Raw genomic sequence first — 22,807 nt, forward strand, 5'->3', positions numbered from 1 at the left:
TTAGAGAAAGCCTCTGTAAAGAGGAGACACTTGGGTTGACAATGAAAAGACAGAAGACACCAGTCATGATAATATCCAAGGGAAGAATGTTCCAGAAAAGCAAGACAAGCTTGTGAAAGCAGTAAGAGCCAACCACTCAGGTCACAAGAAGGAATTTGGGTTTGAATTAAAGTGTAGTGAGATGGCACTAGAGGGTTTTAAAAGTGATACGATCTGACTTGCATTTCCAAAATATTATGCTGGCTGTTGTATGAAGAGTGGATTATAGGAGAGCAGAATGAAACAGGAAGAGATGACAGAAGGTGGACCAGGGAGGTAGCAGTGGAAGTAGGGAAAAGTAGTAAAGGTGTGAGATAGAATCAATAACACTTGCTGGATGGTTGCTTCTGTGAAATGAAAGAAAGAATAATCAAGGATATGCCTAGGATTTTATTTTAGCTTGAGCAACTAGGTGTACAGCAGTATTTTTACTGAGATGAACAAGATTGGGGAAGGAACAGTGTTGGGGTTGGAGACAGAGGAAATCAAAAGATTTATCTTGGATTTGCTGCAATTTGAGAATTCCTTTAGCCATCTGAATCCAGGTCACAGCAGAAAATAATTGGCACATTCAAGTCAGCAAGACTTGAGTAGAGTTTAATAAAGATAGTGTCCACAGAAGTGCGGGCAGATTGGGCAACCACAGGAGAGAGCAGTACCTGGAGTTACTGCAGGGGGTGAGGAGAGGCTCCACTTCTGTGCCTCAGAAGGTGGGTGGATGGAGCAGTTACCAGAACCTAATAGTTTCTCACTTTACTAGAAAGAGCTGTTTGGAGGCCACCTAACAGAAGCTGAGAACTTTGATTAAGGTCACCAAACCACAAGGACCCTACAGAGAAAGAGCCTTGGAATAAATATTCTGCCTGCCCCTTTGTCCCCCTCTCTCTGATCTCCTGTAGGTGCCTGAACTCGAATGGGGGCTGCTGTTTGATGTATGTGCATGTCTTGTCAGGATGGAAAAAGAGGAAGAATGGATGTGGAGAGGCACCTGGAAGGCTGTCAGCCCACCATCCACGTAGAGATGGCAAGCAGGTAGCCGGTGGTCAGGAGGGCGAGGGCATGGCTGAAGATACAGATTTTCGCCTATAGCACAGAGAGGCTTTGAAGACTAAAGATGAGGTTGGCTCCCCTGAGGGGAAACTATAGGAGATAAAGTTGACACGAAAGTCCTAGGTTGAGAATCAGAAGTGATCAAAGGAGACCCAAGAGAAGAGGGGTGGGAGGGAACCAAGGAGAGGGAAGTGTCAAAAAAGAGGAGAAAATGTTTGGAGAAAAGTGAGCAGTCAACAGTGCCCAGTGTTGCTGAGAGACCGGGTCAGATGAGGACTGAAAACTGACCACTGCAGTTGGCAAATGGAGACCACTGATGAGGTGAGCAGGAAATGTGGTGGGGGTGGGGCGGAGGGGAAGAAATAGGATGTTAAGAGAGGCGAGGGAGCTCGGGCGCCCTGCTTGTTGCTGATGTAAATAGTCCCCAGGCCCTCACCCAAGATCTTTCTCCAGATTAGGATGAAGACAGCATTCCAGTTACGCTTTTGCATCAGATAATTTAGCTATTCTAGATACAATCCGTATTTAAAATGTCTTAAAACCTGCTTTGAATAACACTCAATTGAACAAACCTGGTAGACAACCTAACAGAGCAACATGGTAGCCCATGAAAACCGCCCACTCTGAAATACCCTCTGGCAGCTGCAGCTTGTCTACCTTTTGTCTTAGAGGCGAGGATGTAGGTTCAAGTTCTGGCTGAACTAATAATATGATGTGGGCAGGTTACCTACCTTTTGTTGCCTTAGTTTTCCTCTCATCACTCCCCTCACTGGGAGTGGTGCCCTTCTCCTTTAGCACTCTTTTGTGTGCTTCCTTTTATTTTTCTTAATTTTTTAATTTTTTTAAAGATTTTATTGGGGAAGGGGAACAGGACTTTATTGAGGAACAGTGTGTACTTCCAGGACTTTTTTTTCCAAGTCAAGTTGTTGTCCTTTCAATCTTAGTTGTGGAGGGTGCCGTTCAGTTTCAAGTTGTTGTCCTTTCAGTCTTAGTTGTGGAGGGCTCAGCTCAGCTCCAGGTGCCGTGTTCAATCTTAGTTGCAGGGGGCACAGCCCACCATCCCTTGTGGGACTCGAGGAATTGAACCGGCAACCTTGTGGTTGAGAGCCCACGGGCCCATGTGGGAATCGAATTCCCACTCCTAGCTCTTCGGAGTTAGGAGCATGGAGCTCTAACTGCCTGAGCCACCGGCCCGGCCCCTGTGTGCTTCCTTTTAAATGGACTAAGCACACTGTTAGCCTCTCTCCATACTTTTAGCCTCTGAAGAGTAGGGACCACCCTTGTTCATCTTTGTATTCCCAAAGCCATGCACTCAAACACTTGTTAAAAAGAGAAAAGATTATTAATCATTTACCTCAAAGGACTGTTCTGAGATGAAATGTGAAAGCTTACCACATGTGACGCATAGAGATCTGGGACTATCGGTAGTTATTTACATTCCTCAAAAGTCTTCTAAGTGAAGAACATCTTACCTTGTATCTGCAACCTCTATTCATTTATTCAATAAACATCGGCATTCATTCAACAAACACACATGCCAAACGCTATTCTGTTAGGGATACGAAAGTGAATGAAACAGACAAGAGTCCCTCCTCTCCTGGGGCATAAACTGGGGGTGGAGGAGTAAAGGGGGAAGATAGACAAGTAAATAAATAGAAAACTATCAAGTGGTTAAAAAGTGCTATGAAAACAGGAAAGCAGGATACAGGGCTAAAGAGTGACGGCATTATTTTTTACAGGGTTTATGCTGCTTTTCATACAGACCGCTACACCCTGATGAGGATCCTCAGAAACTGCAAAAACTGCTACAGATCTTCTATATTATACTCATCTCTCCATGAATCATCTCAAATAGTCTCGATTCACCATTTGTATTATTTAACATCGATATGAGAACGACTCCACTCTGTTTAACTCTGTTTAGTTTTGCAGCTGCCGTCTGCCCAGTCAGTGGAACAACAAAATGAGTGTATAGTAAGTACGTCTACGAGTAAGTTCTGTAAGTGGGATACTTACTAGACCTACAGCAGTGAAGGAAAGGGCCCTGAGGACCTGGGATAAGAGGGAGGGAAGGAGGGCCCAGAGACGAAAGCCTTCCTGGGATAGTGATGTTTCAACCCAACCCCACAGAAGAGACAGGAGGAGTTGGCCAAGAAAAGTGAGGTTTGGGGAGGAAAAATGTAAACACTCTGAAGAAAGAGGACAGAATATGGCCAGCCAGAGTCTGGCACCTGCGAGGGACAAGAAGCCCAGGAGAAGTGGGGCAGAGTGTGCGAGTGGGTGGCGGGGGAATGATGCGGGAAAAGTCTGCGTGAGACTCCGCTGGGCCATGGTTTATAATAAAAAAGCAGAGAAGAGTACAAAACAGTGTAATTCTACCCTAATTTCGACTCCTTCTTTCTCGACTTCCTTTAAGCGATTGACTGAATCTCCATGCTTCCCTGCCACTGCGCTCGCCGTGAGGGTCAGAAGAGTAGCAGAAGTAAGATGGGGGTTTGGCTGTGTCCCAATGATAAAAGAATGTGTTGATGAAACACAAGAGGTACAGATTATTAGCTCAGAATTTTGGGGCTTTACTTATTCTCATGCTCTATAGCAATATGTTTGGGACAAAAAGCTTAGAAGGGAGCCAAAGGCAATGTCAGAAGCCTGGCCAGAACCTCTCCATTCCGTGGAGGTTGAAGTCACTACTAGCAGAAGGGGAACGGTCACCAGTGAACCTCGTCCTCCTCGGTCAGTCAGCCCCAGGCCATTCCGTGAGTAGCTGAGGAAGAGCTAGTTTCATGTTCTTATCACAAAGGAAGAAACTCAGAGAATGGGAACACAGGCCTATCCAAAACTATAAAAAAGAAACATATTTTCCCAACTAAATGAGATGGGCTCTGATACACTGAAAGGCCTGTTTAAAGAAAGAATGTAAAGAATTCAAAAATGACTACTTTATAGCAAGAATCCCAACATCAAGGACATCCCCACACACTGAAAGTCAAGTTTTGGTTCTCCTCATCTGAGGGAGGGTATATTACGCTGATCATCATCGTTGGAGCTAGAATGCCTGGGTTGAAATCCAGCTCCTCCAATGACTCGCCTGCAGCCTGGGTCATATAACTTAATGTCTCCGTGCCTCAGTTTTCTTAGCTGGAACATGGGGACAATAGCAGAACCTACCTCCTAAGGTTGTGAGGATTAGTGAGGCAGAAGATGGGGACGTGCTCAGAAGAGTACCCGGGCATAAATATGTTAGCTATTATTAGCACTGATATGCATTTCATAAATCCATAAGAAACCTGTTCCCTGCAAAACTTTGCCTACTAGGAAAACTGTAATCATTGAACCAAAATGAAAAAAACATATCCAGGCACTGCCAAAGCTCTTTCTCCCCAAGGTGTTTTCTAGGATGGAACACGGGACGCAGATAGAAAGAGCCAACTTACCGGTGGTACCAGTAGGACAGTTGGTGCACACCACCTCCTGTGTCTTAGGGACCACTGCACAACTTGAGCCCCCCGGACATGGACAGGGTTGGCAATCATGGTTGGTGCCCATGGTTGAATCTCCATAGTACCCATCACTACACTTCTCACAGTGGGGGCCAGCTGTATTGTCTCTGCAGTTACAAACACCTATTTGGAGAGCGGGTATGAGAAAACAGGCAAGTACACAAACACGTAAGACAGCGAGCATTTCCAACCCATCTGCTAAAGAGAATTTAGGTCTCGCAGCCCCCAGAGATCATCTGCTCACCTGTCTCAGCATCACAGGTCTCACTGTGCCCATTGCAGGTACAAAGCACACACGGGCTGTATGGCCCAAGACTCGGAGTTTCTCTTCTGTAACCCGAGAGGCACATCTCACAAAACTGTCCCCCGTATCCCACAGGACAGGTGCAGGACTCCACCCACGTTGCAGGGACCCCAGGCCCAGGATGAGCACTTGCCAAGGTGACATCATCCAAATATCCAGCACCTGGGTGTGGTGGAGAAAAGAGAATCACTGAACTGGCTTCCGTTTTGTAAAAGCTCATGAAAAGTCAATAATGCTAAAGAGTAACCAGACCCCAAACACCAGAGACACTCAAACATTAGTTTAATTCATGTATTGGAGAAGATAACTAAAAAAAATAGCATTTAGAACAACTATGTGGTAGCTGATGCTGAGTGTCTGGAATGACAGTATTGCAAACTTACATTTTTAAACACACACACACACACACACACACACACACACACACACACACACAGAGGTGGATTTTACAGTTCTCCCAATCACTAATATGAAAAATCAAAAGCATTAGACAATAGTCTCAGGCAAAAAGAAATAAGAGCAAGAATATGGGGGGACAAAAAGTGTTTACGTGTGCAGCCATTAAGCAGTGCTTTTGTTCTCTTGCCACAAAAGCAGGCATTGGTTGCAGAGTTCAAGGATAAGAAAGTAGGGAAAGCGCCTGTCAACAGGTACCGCTCAATTATATTTTTTTGTGCTGCACAAAACTGCAAAAATAAATAAATAAGTTCTAATACTCAGGGCTACTTTGACAAATATGCAATTATTCCAAAGTCATTTCCTTATGCCATATATCATAATGCTTTCCCATTTCCAGAAGAAAATGAAAATAGAAAAGCCTTATATTGGCTTAGATCAGTGGTTCATCCAACCCAACAGTGCCTGGCATAGCTTCAGCAGAGACATCCTATGGGAGAGGCAAGCTTTGATTATTATATCATTTTTCTCTTTAGTTTCCATTCTGTTCCTGTCTCTTGCAGTCTATGTGTAAAGTGTATTTCCCTATGTCATGAAATATCATTTGTGGCTTACATAATTCTTCGAAGTTGGCAACCTGAGGCTGAAGGCTATCTCTCCTATTACTGCCTTGAACTTAGTTAACTTTTAATATGTTTATGGTTTTTTTTTAACAATTAGATCATGACATACATCACTATTGGTTAGTGTGCTTCCAACTCTAAGCTTTCTTAAGTCTTCCCATCCTAAAAGTAATTTTGTCCCTACTCTTGAATTACAGTACATTTCTTCCTTCCCTTACAGCCAAACTTCTTGAAAGAATAACTTCTATTTTACTTCTTGACCTTCCAATTACTTATCAAAGCACTGCAATCTAATTTCGGTTTCAACACTTCTTTAAAAAAAACAAACCCAAACCTCACCAGTGATTCCTTAGTCACCCAATCCAAAATCCAATGGTGGTATCTTCCTAAACCTGTTATTTCTCCTCCTTCAAATTTTATTTCTCTCTTGAGTCTCAGGTCATGGTTCTTAAATAACTATGTTTCCAGAATTGCATCGTCTCTTCTCTGTCTATACTTTCTGTCATATTTCCAAGTTTAAAAATTACTGTCCATATGCTGACAACCTTTTAATTCTAGATCTCCAGTTCTAACTTCTTCCTACGCCCCTCGTCCATATTTCTAACTACTACTTATAAGACATTCTCAACGGAATATTCATGCAGGCATCTCAAAAATCAACACAGCCTAGGACCTTGAGGCATGATGCTAAGTGAAATAAGTCCGATAGAGAAAGACAAATACCATGACATCTAGCTTAATGTGGACTCTAAAAAAAATGCAAAAAAAACCCCACCAACCACGAACTCATAGATACAGAGAATAGACTGGAAGTTGCTGTGGGAAGGGGAGGAGAAATGGGTGAAGGGAGTCTAAAAGTACAAACTTCCAGCTATAAAATAAATAACTCATGGGACGTGATATGTAGCATGGTGACTATAGTTAGTAATACTGTACTGCATATTGGAAAGTTGCTAAGAGAGAATAAATCTTAAAAGTTCTCATCACGAGAAAAAGAAATTCTGTAACTATGAATGGTGACGGATAGACTTACTGTGGCGATCATTTAGCAATATATACAAATACTGAATCATTATGTCGTATACTGAAAACTAATATAATGTAGTATGTCAATTACACCTCAATTAAAAAAAAAATCAATACATCCAAACTGCTGATGCCATCCCCAGTGCCACACGAGCACTCTAACTCACCTTTCCCCAGTTTTACCTTTCTACAGGAAAAGGTCCTCATTAAAAAAGTTTATAGGACAAGAATTTCAAAGGCATACTTACAACAGCTTTGTGTATCTAAAATTATAACAAATGTTCATTCAGCAATTTATAATTTTTCATAATTTAGCCAATGGTTAAAAGGCTTGGTAAGTACATTGCAATAAATAAAAAGAAATGAAAGTCAAGCAATGTAAGCCAGTGGAATCATATTTAGAATTCTTAGAAGAATCTATTTATGTATAATGTAATTGCAACAGGCTTATTCGTTATAAAATAATGCAATTTACTAATTTTAGCACATTTTCTCTAGGTCCTTGAAAGTAGTTTAAAAAACACATTCTTTTTATACATAACTCATGTACAATGAGCTAGTTTATACCACTTCTTTAGCATCAGTATTATACTACCAGGAGTTTAGAAATAAACTTTGCATTATTATGTATCTTTCTACCTAATCGTATTCCTAAACAATTCTAAATTAGATCCTAACTTACTTCTCTCACTGTATGTCCCACGGATCTTGATAGAGGTCAAATTATTAAGGAGCTTCTGAAACTCGAAAGGGGTCAGAGTAGGCCTCCAAGGGTAATCTGTTGCTTCATGGAGCCTGGAGAGAAAAAAAGGGCGCCATGAACTTCTGTAAAGACAATGTGGGTGCTGAGAGAGCACGTCTTATTCATTTATGCCACCAACAACCTTCGTTTTACAACGGCCCCCTTTGAAACCCAGAAATTTTCTTCAATGTTCACCTTGAGGCCTGATAAGCTTAGATAAAGAAACCACTTTTATAATTCCGGTCAAGTCAGATTTTGCCCAGAAGACAGGCTTACCTGAACACGTATTTCACAGTGGTCTCACTCGGATAGGCATTGCCCTGCGCAATCAAGGGCACGGCCACTCTCAGGCCCGCTCCCTCCAGCAGCACGTCTTCTGCAGAGAGGCGAGTGTCTCGCCTGTCCACGCGAAAGGAGAAGGAGAGGTTCTGACCATAACTCAACAGCTGCTTGCCCAAGAACTTCGCTGGAACGCAGACACAATGAAGCGAGAACGTGAGAATGAGACTACGGAGGAGCACACGTCAGCCAGACTGCTGTCAAGCCTCACTTACCAGGAGCAACGAAGTACCTAGGAAAGTAGCTATCTGAGATGACAGCGATGTCCTGCCTTTCAGGGGACCACTCCAGCGATGCTTCCGAGCCGTCCCTTTGCTCTGCACGCCACCCATCCTCACCTGTCAGCAGAGGATGAAATGCAAGTGCCTTTAACATTGCAAACACCCCAAATTCAGGTCCTCTACGTACCACAAAATATGTTTATGGAAAGCCATCAGTGACCGTGCTTGAATAAATAGCTCCTACAACAGTACCTATAGACGCTATCTCCCTCACGCTATCGTTTGCTTTATTTTATATAACATTTATACTCACTACGGTATATTCTAAAACCATATGTATGCTTCAATTAAAAAGCCAAGGAAGAAAAATCACATGGATTAAAAAAACGTGAAGTGCTGCCACCATCCAACCATCCTTAGTGCTTTTTTAACAATGCTGTTAAGTCTAGTCTCACATTTCTAAGGGGGATAGGAAGAGACGTCTAAATTACCAATCTGAAACGTAGAGGTTATAGAAGAAACACTGTAGCCGACAGCATTTGTACAGACAGAAGAGTGCCCAAAGCAGAAGCAGGGTGTGCAACCCCTCGGATTAGATGATTCCAGATGAAAAAATCCAGGTTTGCATCTGAAAAAGATTACGATACAATCAGGCATTTTTTGTGTGTGTACTTGAAATATGATGACAGAGAAAACACAATACAGCTCGAGAAAGAATGCGCTACCTCTCACAGTTGAAGCCCTCTACATTGTCTTTGCAAACACATCGTCCAGTTTCCATATTACATTCATCAATGCTGCCAGAAGGATTACATGAGCATGGCCTGTCGGATGCAAAATGGAATACAACAATGAGAGAAGAGAAAGCCACTCTTAAAGCCAACCTTTTGTTTTATAGGTTCACAGACTTCCTAAAAATAAGAAATATATAGTAGAGCAAAATGATTCCTCAAGTTGTTTTAGTATTTGAATTTGGTTTCAATCAAGGATACCCGTCATGTGTAGATATTAAAAACCCCGCTTGATGTCTGTACAAAACAATCCTGGATCATCATGATAACTAGAAGTCTAGAATCTGCTTGATAATTATTTTTTTGGGGAAAAGTTTATAGTGCTGCAGGTAGGCCACAAATCTATTATATTAGGAATCGACTACATTTAGATTATGCCCCTTGCTTTTGGTTTTGAAACTCTTACCTGCAACCTGCCTCAGTGAGAGAATGGAATCCAGGCTGGCAACGGTCACACTTGTCCCCCATCACTCCTGGCTTACAGCTGCATCTGCCATAGCTGTCACACTGTGTGCTGAGAGAACCTAAAATGTAAAGAGCTTGTCAACCACCAGCTATGTAAGCAAAATTAGTAAGTTGAGGAAAGAAAACTGGTAACTGAAAGCAATGCCTGAAAGCTAGTATGTAATTTCTAGATGGTTACAGAGAGATCAAGATCAGATTTTAAATTAGAATTCTCTCAAAATCACATTCTTCTAAGCCTTGACATTTTAAATTTCCAGACATACATCCTACTCATCAATGTTGAACAATACTAACCGGTCACTGTGCACCCAGTGACAAACTGGACACAAGGCCAGTCACTTCTCTGTGGGAAAGCACAGCTCCTTAAGACCCACGTCCAGCATTGAAGTATATACTAGTATGAACGACAAAAATAAAGGCCAAACCCTTGAAAGAGTAGAAAAGCTTAAGAGCACACTGCAATTATGTACACACACCAACATGAGACTGTTCTGCCCTCTGAGGATTTTAGACTAAACAAAATCATTAACAAGGACGAACTCACGAAGCAGCTAACCTTTTACAGTCAAAGTTCAAATGGTCTCTATGATCTTGCTGATAATTATTTACAAAGTCATTACACAGGCCGACCCCAGATTCACACACACAGAGAATCATCTGAAAGTTCAACGTGGTTAAAGAGAGTGGAGGTGGGAGGTACAGGCAGAGCCTGAATCATTTACATGCTACAATAATGTACCCATTCCCATACCTAACGTGTGCGAACACCTAGGTTTTTCTGGGGGTACAGGGAAGGCTGACTTTCCCTTTCAACCCATCGGTCGGAAGCAGACACTGCCTATCACTTACCAACAGGACTGCAGTGGCATGGTGAGCAGGCTTCCTTGTTCCCAAGGCGGAAGAAATTCTCGCGGCACCTCTCACAGTTGGCGCCATCGGTGTTGTCCTGGCAGTTGGTACAGTGGCCCCCGTGGCCAGTGGAACGGTATAGTTCAGGGTCAAAGTAGCATTCCTGTGAACGGCCATTGCAGTCACAGGCTGTTGGCCAAAACATCTGAGTTAAGTCAGATCCATGTTCCTTTACAAACAGCATTTTACAAGACTCAAAGGAAACCAAAACTATAATTTCCCACATCTCTGTGAGAGACGCGTGGTGGTAGAATAAGAATGACTACCAGATACACTGCTCATTAAACAAACAAACACAGGATGTCAATAAAGAGTTCACATAACAGGTTATCAGCTTGCTAAGAAACATTCATCCTTATCAAAAATAGCACCATCTTAAAATATAAGGAATTCCCACACGCAGAAAGGAACCTCTAGGTTATCGTTCATATACAAGTAAAAGCCACGTCAAATTAGAATTTTTCTGAATCTTATCCTTCATCCTAACACCAACTCCAAGAACAAGATGCCAACTGATATGCAGGCTTCAATTTACCTTAACTTTTTCAGTTTCCAATGATTCAAAGACATTAAGATACTAACTTTCAAGGTGTCAGGTTACTTGCATATCCAGACTGGGGTAACCCGAGACGTATGGGTTAAAATCAGTACCTCTGGAGATGGGGTAGCATTGGAGGGAAATCTAGATATATCCATCCACTGGGGAGCCACAGTGGCAACTGGGTCATCTGTTAAGTACGTAATGTTATTCCCTACAGGGCACAACCACATTTTTAGGACAAGTATCTGTAGTCACATAAATTCTTTATTATATTTCTATTAAGATGATTTTTCTCAGAATTATTGCTTCTGCCCATAGTACAGGCAGTATCTTGAGCATGAAATAATGTGTCATTTGATTTCAGATACATCAGGAAGTGGTTTTGAAATAATATTTGAATAGACGTATTTTCTTTTTTTCTCCTTTCATTTACAATCGGTTCTCTCATGGCATTATACTGGAAAACTTTTCAGAAACTCGAAGCACTGGCACCGAAAGTTAGAGTTATGTTACGTAACTTTTATAGCCCCTTTCCCTTCTTCTTTAGGTGTTTCTCTTCCCTAATATTATGCCACAATCAACCCAGGCAGCCCCACCTGAACAGTCTGGTACTTGGAAACTATGAGCCATGATAATTCCCTCATCCGCACTGTGCTAACCCTCAGCCAAAGCAGATGGTGTGGCTCCCTTATCATCAGCTGGTAAGAGAGAAGGCAGCTGTAACTTGCTCCTCCACAATCTTTGGACAATACCGTACAATTGTCACAACCTCCAGAAATACCATTCTTTGAGGGGTCCCAGTGCTGAAGGGACCAAGGAGGGAAGCAAACTGACTTAGCTACAGCACTCAGTTCATTTCTAGTGGTCAACTGGCGATGCACTGTACTTGTTTTTCTCATACTGTTCCTGGATAGGCTCTACATAGGACCACACCATGAAACAGAACACTTTCCAAACGCATGTGTATATTTATGTAGATGTTACATCTTAGGAGTATTTCATTCTGTCTTTTGCCAGCCTCTGTCACGTAGCTTCCAACACTGAATACGATAGTTCAGTAAAAGAAGCTCGAGCAAATACTTAGGAATGCTGGAGGAGGCTTTAAAACTTATCTGCAGATCTGGGATTTCTTGAGAGAAAAACAAGATGAATAAGAAAATCTGCTCTAGGCAGCTAATGGAAATAGTCATAAGATGAGACATCAATTCTTTCTCAGGGTTTCCGCCAATAATTCCTGCAAGTCCCAAGTGTCTTCTTTCTTAGTCCCAAGACAGTATGACGTGGAATAGTTATCAGGACATAAGAAAATTACAGCTGCTTTAAACTTTTCTTATTTTTAAGTCCTTGGCAAGTCATAATTACATGGTTTCATAGTTCCTTTCTTCTGAGATTCCTTTATCTGTTCAGAATAAACCAAGACATTATGAGGGAATAATGTGTTATCTTTTTCAGTTTACCCTTTCCTTGGAAAACTAGTATCTACTCTTCCTCCCAAAGCGACCCACCTTTGCATGGTGGGGGGCTCCCCATGTGCTCTTTAGTGAGATGAAAGAAAAATAATTTTGATAATCTTTTGAATGGCAGTCTTAGTTTAGAACTCATCAAGCCTGAGACATGTCAATCAACGACCTTGGCTACTTGAAAACATAAGCATTAGTAGGAAGAAGGATATTTTAAAGGGCAACGAAGAAAAGACCAGAGAAATCGTATTTTAGAGTAGACTACCCAGAGTCAGTATCTGGATCTAAGCAAAGTGGCAAACCTCGGAGACGCTGTTCCCATTCTGGTATGTGTATTCATGAAGGAAACACAAAAACCAACACAGTTTATGTTTACAGGCGATTGCTCTTGTCTATGATTTTCCTCTGACGCGCATGCAGTTGACTGTTCTGCACTCTCAAATTGTGGAAGAAATAATGCCTTTCAGAGTTTTCCTTTCAAGGGAGGAATAAACGAAGTCACCCATTCCTTCTTCCACCTCTGAAAGTCCTCAAAATAATTTGACAGACTGATGCCAAGGGCTACTCACGCAGGCATTCACTGGCGCTTTCGGCAGTTGCCCTCCTCCAGGGCCGGTCATTGAAGAAAGGAAGACACTTTTCACAGTCTATTCCATAAGTATTGTGTTTGCAGTTACACACCAGCTTGTCAAATTCATTCTTTATACACTCGCTGGCGTGTCCATTACATTTACACCTGGGAAGAGAAGAGACACTCAAAAATATGAAATAGCACCAAGTGCCAGAAAGGAATGCAGAAAAAGAATGCCCAAAGCGAACTAAAAACCACCTCTGAATGTTCTTAAGTTTACCATCCAAAATGGTAAACTGAGAAACTGAGCAAAATTAAGTAATGGCTGTTTGAGTTTTCAGGTCTGAGGAAAAATTAAACAAGGAAAAAAAAAAGGCAGTTTTTATTTTACAGGGGATGGGGCATTAACCAGATGTGAGAAGAAAGCCCCTAACAATATCTGAGGACATCTGTAGGCTCACTTCCTAAAGTCAAATGTGAGGGTCAAGAGGCAGCCAAATGTACTGGGTAAGAAGGACATAGACTCTGAAGTCGGGCTGCCTGGGTTTGATACACAGCCCTGTGACTTACTGATGTAACTTAACCTCTGCGCCTTACCTGCAAAATAGGGATAAAGAGAAAGCCTATTTCCTATTGGAAGGATCAAGACGCTTTATTTATGTGTCTAGAATTGTGTGGGCAAATAACAAGTCAAAAATTATGTCGGCAGTTATCTGCCATAATGATTTTAAAGTATTCTGATCTAAAGATAGTAAGATACACTAGATACCTCAGCACCATGTGGCTCTCTGGTACCCTGATATCCCTCAGGTTGTTTGGGGTAAGCATCCCTGAGGGATACCTTTGATGCAGGACACAGGTACAACTGGAAACAAAGGACGCGTGGAAATCCCCGTGAATACTAATGTGCGCTCTGGTGTACTGACATTTCCCTCACTTGCTTCCTTCAAGATAGCGATCAGCTCTAGAGCTTCAACCACCACTTAATCAAACTACACCCAAACACTTCTGAAACATCTACAGTGTAACCAGGATGAGTCACAGATTTATGGCTCCAGCTCTCATGCGTCTCCCAAGCTCTTTGACTGCTGTGCACGTCTGATGTCCTCCATGACCTAAAGGTTTACATGTCTACACCTAAACTCATCATGCCCCCAAATCAGCTCATCTTCTTCATTTACTTTAATGGTATCACCATTCTGATCACTAAACCGTAAAATCATCCTTGACTAAAGTCCTGAGAATTCTTCCTTCACAATAAAATGGATCTAAATGTTCCTTTCCATTCTGTTGTCACCACCCCAATGTCAGGTATGTGTCCCCTAACACCTAGATCACACGACTTCATCACAGGAATATAAATTCTCTCGCTCACACTCCACTTTTACCTTGCCCCCAGCTAATCTTCCTAACCCACTGTTTTGATAACACTACTCCAAAAAGTACACAAATTCTCATTGGTTATCATTTCCATTAACTTTCCCACACCAGGAACACTGTATACAAAAATAATGTTTCTGCTCTTGAGACTTCCTAGTCTAACACAAGGGAGGTAAGTCTAAGATGATTTCCTGCTGTCCGAGGTCTCTGGCTACCCAGCTCTCTCTCTGGTTGACAACTCTACAAAGTTATATAAGAGACTTTCCTCAAGTCAAGTGGGTTTCCGTTACTCTCCCAACTCTAAACTTTTGTTTGTGACATACGCCTCCTCTTACACCCAACACAGATATTCTCCCCACTCATCCAAACCCTACCCCTTCTACAAGAGCAGCTGAGAGCCCATCTGCTTCTCTAGCCTCACAGTTCCGTAGTATTCCCTGACATATGGCACCTTTTTACCTGAAAATTGTGACTGTATCCGTGTTGAATTTTTCACATATTTACCCACTGCCTACCCCACTTATGGGTCAGGGCTTTCTCAGTAGGTGAATGTCAGTCTCACACTTCCTCGGTAGTTTCAAAGTGCCTATTAATAGAGCTTTACACTTAAACACTCAATAAGAATGCACAAAGTGTGTGGATTTGACAAGGTTTTAGAAAACCTAATTACTGGGTTTCCAGGATAATGAGGCCTAAAAATATTATTAATATAGTTGTAAACAAGTTGCTACATTCACTTCTAAACCAATGACTTTCGCAGTTTTTTTATAGTTTACTTACCTACCACCCACAGCAAAATCAGAGATTGCGTAATAATAGGACTTCAGAACTTTGGGGTCGTTAAACACTTCATCTCCAAAAGTGTTCAGCCGATTGAGCGTTACTCTGATGTCAGTGGCGGTTACCCATTCCTGTCAGAAAACAAAAACAGAAACTATAGGTAACAGGCCCGAAGATGACAGATGTAAATGCGATCTAAGTTTCTCACCAGTTAATGTATCATTTAGCTTACTCGTTAAATCTATTCTGATACTCCATGACTCTTTTAATTTCCTAATATTTTTCTCTTTCTTGACTTGTCTCTTCTTTGTAAATTGCTTTGATATAAATTGCTACTTTATCACTCGGAGTCCCCCAAAGCAAGTTTCTTTACAAGGCCATAGAGAGGCTTGAATGAAATATACTTTCAAATGCCTAACATACATTGGTACTCAATACACATGTCCCTGCTCCCCACCATCTATCCACACCGCAAATGCAATCAGAGACACCAGCATAGCTCTCATGTAATATCACACCTGTACTAGATATGCTGCTCACTACCTCTGCCTGCCCATTTCGTACCATCTATCGCTCACTCCACACCCACTCCACTACTGACAGAGCTGGCACAAACATGCAAGTATGAGTAATAAATCATTACACTGGCCTGAACCAATCAGAGTCTGTCTTTGTCTTGACCCTTCCCACAATTTCACTTCTCTGTCAGGCGTCCCCTGGCCACCCCATCAAAAATTGCTCCCCACCCCAACTCCCTATGTCCCTTCCCTGTTTTTCTTTCTTTTTTATTTATCATTATCTATATTGTCTGTTTTTGCCACCATCACCACCAGTTTATAAGTCCCACAAGGGCAGGGATTTTTTTGCTTTGTTCAAGGCAGTTTCCCTACTGCTCAAATAACATTCGCTGAGCAAATGAACGGATTTGAAGAAACCACTGATCACCGTGGTAGGTGTACCATAACGCAGAGGATAAGAATGAAGGTTGTATGGCTTCCCCCTAAGTTTTATGAAATCTAAACCCTTATAACAAATGCCCTTTCACTGTAGTAATGTTAGTCAGATGTCTACATCTGTGGTAGACTGTTATAATAACGACGCCAACGAATCTTGTCTCCCAGTCTCCACACCCTGTGTCGTCCCTTTCCACGCTGATTCTGGGCTTGGGCGTATCTGATTTGCTTTGGCTGAGGGGACATCAGTAAATGTGACACAAGCAAAGGTTTGATAAGCATTTGTGCACGGGGACTTACCCTCCTGGAAGACTTCTGCCATCCCGTGAAGAACCCTAGTCTAGCCTCCTTGTGGATGGAAGCCCACAGGGAGAGAGAAACCCAGCTCACTGCTCACCTGCCCCTGAGCAAGCCCAGGACAACACTCAGTCATGAGAAATAGTAAATCATGGTTGTTTAAAACCATTAAGTCTGGAGTGGTAAATTACACTGCACCAGTCAAAGGTATCATTTCCACTTTAAGTCCTCTCCTGGGACTGCATCTCTCCTACGGAGCTGGAACAAGCAAGAGCTGCAGGCGTCTGTGTTTTCAGAAGGTTCCACGGGAGCCTGGGAGGCACACCCCTGATTAAGAACCACTGTTTAAACCACGCCCAACACCCGGCAGATAGAACAACACAGAGAGCTCAGAAAAGCTGATCTCCGTGAAGCCTCCAAGTATAATTAGAAAGGCGAAGAGATGATGATTTCACCGCATCCCAACTTGGCACTCCAATGACTACACCCACTCCTGGCCACACTGTTAGGAATCTTTTAGGCGTCTGCAATGTAAACAGCTAAACATATCTCTGTTTAAGGCTTAGTATATCTTCTACAACCTTCACCTTTCTCACAGGTCTCCTGAATAAACGCTTCTCAAGGGCTGAAGCTAAGCCTTTTTTCTTTTTCATAATGGGCACCTTAAAAAGAGCACCCTCTGGAGCAAGACTTTCTAGGTTTTGAATCCTGGTTCTGCCATTTAAAACTGCGTGATTTGGGGCAAGTTATTTGATCCTATCTGGCTTCTGACTCCTCTGATTCCTCATCTGTAAAATGGAGCTAACAAAAGCATCTACCTTACAGTTATTGTGAGGATTAACGAGTTCATACATCTGATACATCTAAAGGGCTTAGAACAATGCTTGTCACATTGTGGCCCATTACAGTAAGTGCTGTCATAAGTGCTAATTATTATTCTAAATCAATACATGCTTAGCAATATTCATATACAGTGAAACCAGGAGAAGTCTCCTCCCCCCATACGTGAGATCACAGCGTCTGGAGGGAGGCCCAAGGAGCTGATGCCAACAACTTCTGTCCTCATTTTCAGATCAGCTAAAAGTCAAATCAGTTAACCCCCCTTGGCAATTGGATATCAGAGCCAGGGCGCTTACATCCAGAGACACATAATTAACGTTTCTGCATAAGGATACCAACTGGCCAAACCTATTGCAGATACCCATAGCGCTTTTACCACATTTCGTCTCCTGAATTCCTGTGGAGTAGAGAGCAGCAAACATCAGAATTGCTACAGCTTGGGGAACTGCTTCAAGACAAGCTGACAAGCCATGCAGTTAGCAAAGGTGCCAGAAAAGCCAGTCCCAACTTGATGTCACTGCTTTTTCCTACTGTTGTCTCTCCAGGACGGCAAGTTGCATGGGAAGAAACAAAGCTAGCAAATGTTTGCTGGTTGATCGACTTAAAGAGTATGTGTACATCACATCTCTCCTAGGCATTCAGTCCCCTGCTTTTTCATCTGGCAAAGTCAGCTGTCCCTCCTGCCATTCATTTTGAACACCTCTTATTGCCAATGCCAAAAGTACTTTTCTGAAAGGCCTTTGCAAACATACTCCTTGCTCATCATAGACTCCGAGTTGACCAAGATCAAGATTTATAATCTCCTAAGCAATTTACAGAAGTACCATACAACCTACAGAAGGAAAGAACTGGACTCACAGAGGAACATATTCTCATCTTTTGCCACCGTCCAAAATTAGGAAAACCAATTTAGGTTTCAACCAAATTAGGAAATTAGGAAAAGAAACCAAATTCAACCAAATTAGGAAAAGAGCGTTGAACCTCATAAATTCCAGAGAGAAAAACTGAGACAACACAAAAGCATAAAGCACCTCCACACATCAAAAGAGGGGATTCTCCACTAAGAAATCACAACAGCTTTTCATAAAATGGACATATCCTTTACAAACCCACATCCAGTATTTCCTGTCTCAGTCAATTCATACAGGCTGCCCCCATTGAGATACGAGTTTGGCCACGTGAGAGAAATGTCTCCAATTCTGTATTAATGTGCCGAGTATAGCATGGGGCTTACCAGTCTCTGCGTGACCAAATGCCAGAACATAAGAAAAAGTTACAGAACTCTAAACAATACAGAGAGATTCCATATTACGGTGTATAAGGAATGTGCACACAGAATTCATGAGAAAAGAAAGGAATCTTTAATTCTTTCCATTGTTTAATAGGAAAACTTTCTATCACAATGTGTAAGCATTATACCAGGGATACCTCAATTCACGACCCGCCATGAACACCAGTGCTTGTAGGCAATGAGTCTTCATGATTCGCAATGGTGTCAAATAAACCCAATCAGCTTTTCCACAGTAATGAAGGAAGATGGCATTCTTAGTGCTCTTGCTTCAACTATTCCCTCTAATTGCTAATAAACTATTTGTTGTTTTGTCCAAAGAGGGAAGAAAGGATGCAAGGAAACTGGGTAGATTAGTTCAAATACCCTCTTTGAAAGGTCAAAAGCAAAATGTTTCTGCCTCCGGTACAGACACGAAAGTTAAAATTGTCCAACTTTTTAAAAAGTTTGTAAAGTTTATATATCCCAGGATACATTTGCAAGTGCACGAGAACATAAGAGCAAACATCCACTGGGCAACGGGAACCAAACATGTCACTTAGGAAGAGGACACAGGACAGCAGGATCAAATACAGCTGTCCGTCTTGCTGGAGCAGACTCTACTGCCACCCCTCCCCTCAGAAGGGGGACCACAGGGCCCCAGGACAGCACTCTCTCTGCCTGCTTCCTGTAGGAAGAAGAAACGACTGCCTCCCAAGCCGACCACCGGACGCTTACCTGCAGGACAGGGCTGTTGTCAAAGTTGTAGGCGCTGGGTCTCCCTTCCAGGGTGGAAAAGGCCACGTTGCCTCCAGTGAGAGGGGAAATGTCACTGAATTCATCTGTGCACAAGGCCTGCTGCTCGTCCTCTCCTGTCCTGATGAAGCCTCGGTTTGCCTTCAGATAGGTGTTCTCGCAGGAGCCACTGTAATACTGGTAAGGCACCCAGGGCCCGTCCTCCCGGGTGCGCTTGTAAATGGCGAAGCTCTCTGGCCGGCTAGTGTGGAACTTGAGGCGCACGTACGTGATGTCAAAAGCTTTTCCTGTGGGACAAACACATCACAGGGCGTAAGTCACACGTACGAAGTGAAGAAATCCCCAGTGTTCCCAATTTGCTTTGGAGCTTGACAAAGAAAGAGGACATGAATGACGCTATGCACACCGGACCGAGAAGGTTCCAAGACACACAACACACTGTCTGTGTCCAGTCGGCGATTCTAAATCTGGACTCAGTGTACATTTTCGCACAGAAATGACAAGGGATAGCTGGGCTCATAAGTTGGCTCATTAACGTCTATTTATGATGCCCATTGTTGAAATTTTGCTTACCATGAAAAATGGTAGCATGTATTAGCATGGGACTTATACTATCGGACAAACATAAAATCGAATAAAAAGTGCATTTATTCTTAATGCTGGTGCTTCAGCAAAAGCTTATTTAAAGGATAAACAAGAAAATGTGTGTTGACTTTCTAAATGGGTCATCTGGGCACTTTCAAATTTTTAAAAAACTCACCCTTTCTTAACTGTAATATTACTTCTTAATGCAGGAAGAATGTCATCAGCGCTACTACGCTATTATCTACCAGGTTAAGAAAGAGAAATCCGGGAAAGGGAGAAGGACAGTGATTGAGATTTGGGGCAGGAAGTAGAGCAGGAAAGGAGAAAAAAATTCCTCCAGCAGCCAAATGAAGACACGGAAAAAGAAAGAACAGAAGAAAGATGGTTCAAGGTGTGTTTGAATAAGCTCAAAAGACAACACGGGAGAGGTGAGCTCTGATCAGGGAAAGGCAGAAAAGAGAAGAGTCAGCGGACTGTCATCCCTCCAGAAGATGAGTCAATGGGTCAGACAGCTCCCTGCAGCTGCCAGACCTTGGTCTGACGGCCAGGATAGCTTGGTTGCCAGCCAGCGCCTTCAGGTGGGCAAAAGAAATACTATGCAAACATTTCCCATCACCATTCATTCATAAATTGAGTCTTTATATCTCTGACCACATCTTTACTTTGCTTCTATGCTATAGTGAAGATCACAATTTGGTCGAGTATTCGCTGGGCACCACGACATGCTCAGTCCTCTGCTATATACTTTGGGGGACAGGATGTGTTAGACATAAGGGGCCCTTGCACTCAAGGAGCTTACGGTCTTTTCTCCCCAAGTAAATTAACTCCACAGGAAGAACTATCCTAATCCTCGCCCCCAAAGCCCACAGCAACTCTGGCATTCTTATAATGAACTTTTTTTTTTTTTTTTTAAGGAGGGCGCAGCTCACACTGGCCCATGTGGGGATCGAACCGGCAACCTTGGTGAGACCAGCACCACGCTCTAACCAACTGAGCTCACCGGCCACCCCCAACTCCTGCATTCTTAAAAGTGTTAAGGAGAGACTTGCTTCTGCCATTCTCTCACTTCCTCGTACCCACTCATCCCCAGGGGAGAAGGACCGATGCTGAGGTGTGGCCTGGACTCGCCTTAGCTCTCTCCAGCTGCCCGCCTGAGTCCCTTCCTCTCCTGCACTCAGTGCAAGACAATACCTCTGCCTCTGCAGGGGGGACCTGCAGCTGTCCTGCTGTGGGTCTGGGCCAGTAAGTGGGTGAGTGTCATGGGCAAGGAGTGGTGGGGGTGGGGGGAAGTCAGGGCAGAGAGCCCACGTGAGGAAGCTCTGTGTCCAGGCTCTGGTCTTCAACCCAGTCTTTTCTACAATAAAACTGACATGAGGATCCATGATTGATTCCAGTTTTCAACTGGTCCAGATCTTAAAAACAGGTTTGATGAACTGTCCTCGGTATACATGAAACACACACACACACACACACACACACACACACACACACACACACACACGCACTCTGGAACACAAAGGTCTGTGGCATGACGAAAAGAACACAGGACTGGGCACTGGGAGACCTGAGCTCGGGTCCCGGCTCCTTCAATCACTAGCGGTGTGATTTCTGCTCTGCCATTCTCCCCTCTGTAAACATGAGGATGAGAATCCCTATGCCACTTACTTCAAAGAGTAGGAAGATCAAACTGAAGTCTTGCCTATATTTGATCGATTGTAAACTCTATACCAATCTAAGGTTTGAAGAGAATTCCGGAACTAGGATCTTGGATGTGTTCACACATCAGGGCCTGGTCGTACCAGGGACTACCTGGTACCGTTACCAAAGGATATTATACAAGCCTGGACCTTCTACCTCAGATGCAGTGCACATTTTGTCTGGACACAGGGCATGGAAATACAATTTACAACCCTCCTGCTGAAAGAATGCAAATGTAATCTCTATCTCTTTACTATGTCAAAAATGTCAAGCCATCACCTTTGAATGAGGGTGGGGTTATATTACAGTATCTATGGCATTCCAGAGACTATCTAAGACATTCCGAAATGGTAAAACAATTTAGTTGTACTCAGAAGTAGGTAGGCGGCTTGGGATGTTCAAAGGCTTACTCACTATCTCTAGATTATAGGTTACCCTTGCTTTTCTACTCTGTCTGTCTCAACTGATGACATCTCATGGTTCTTTAGCAACCCAATCTGCAGATTGGATCAAAGGAGGGAAGGTAAGATGGATCGGGGTGTCCCGCGTTCCAGGCCAACATCTGCACCAGAATACCACACTCAGAGAGAAATGAGCACATACAGTCACTCTCACTGCGGACCTAGCCAGAAAGCAACTTTCCAGAGTTAAACTTTGAAGCAGCCTCGCTTGCTGGTGCTGGCCTTTTCTCCTACGCCTTCTTTTCATAGCTGCCTTTCTCATTCTAACCTAGAGCCACGGCTTGAAGAGGAAAGGCCACTGTGGCAACCTGTAATGGAGATGCACATATTTCACACCAGAAGACAGCCACGCACTCTGGCCTCAGAGCTGCAACAAGTCCAGTAGTGGATACGGACCATCGCCATCCCATGTGACGAGTGTCATGACAGGTGAAGTGCATAACATTTTGGGAGCATGGAGGAAAGCCACCTAAACCAGATTTGTGAGGTCCAGAAACGTTTTCCAGAGGAAGTGACATCTAAATCCAAGACCTGAGGAATGCAGAGGAACTAGCTAAGCAAACAGGGATCAGTTGTCCAGGCAGACGAAAGGGCATGTATGAAAGCCCAGAGGACAGAGAAGTGGTCATTGCAGGAATCAGGTTTTGTAGCACAGCTAAAACTAGAAGAGTGGCTGGAAATGCGCTAATTAGGAAGCAGAGCATACCAGACTGTGTTAAAAAACAACTTCAATTTAAGGGCAATGGAAAGCCATTGAAGGATTTACGTCAGGAAATACGTGATCTGATTTGATTTTTAGAAAGATCATTCTGG

At 43.0% G+C, this 22,807-nt stretch overlaps 1 protein-coding gene across 1 annotated transcript in view; it reads right to left on the bottom strand.

Moving 5' to 3' along the window:
- Nucleotides 1-22,807, bottom strand: part of LAMC1 (laminin subunit gamma 1) — a 108,814-nt gene that overhangs the window by 23,473 nt on the left and 62,534 nt on the right. The window contains exons 2-13 of the mRNA XM_081024574.1: nucleotides 19,233-19,537; nucleotides 15,138-15,268; nucleotides 12,976-13,142; nucleotides 10,346-10,534; nucleotides 9,438-9,555; nucleotides 8,966-9,064; nucleotides 8,732-8,868; nucleotides 8,235-8,357; nucleotides 7,957-8,146; nucleotides 7,621-7,733; nucleotides 4,834-5,055; nucleotides 4,524-4,712 (exon numbers count right to left, since the gene is read on the bottom strand). Of these exons, the coding sequence (XP_080880700.1) occupies nucleotides 4,524-4,712; nucleotides 4,834-5,055; nucleotides 7,621-7,733; nucleotides 7,957-8,146; nucleotides 8,235-8,357; nucleotides 8,732-8,868; nucleotides 8,966-9,064; nucleotides 9,438-9,555; nucleotides 10,346-10,534; nucleotides 12,976-13,142; nucleotides 15,138-15,268; nucleotides 19,233-19,537 (1,983 nt within the window). The remainder of the gene's footprint in view (nucleotides 1-4,523; nucleotides 4,713-4,833; nucleotides 5,056-7,620; nucleotides 7,734-7,956; nucleotides 8,147-8,234; nucleotides 8,358-8,731; nucleotides 8,869-8,965; nucleotides 9,065-9,437; nucleotides 9,556-10,345; nucleotides 10,535-12,975; nucleotides 13,143-15,137; nucleotides 15,269-19,232; nucleotides 19,538-22,807) is intronic.

This window comes from Rhinolophus hipposideros, assembly GCF_964194185.1.
Source record: "Rhinolophus hipposideros genome assembly, chromosome: 19".
NCBI lineage: Eukaryota > Metazoa > Chordata > Mammalia > Chiroptera > Rhinolophidae > Rhinolophus > Rhinolophus hipposideros.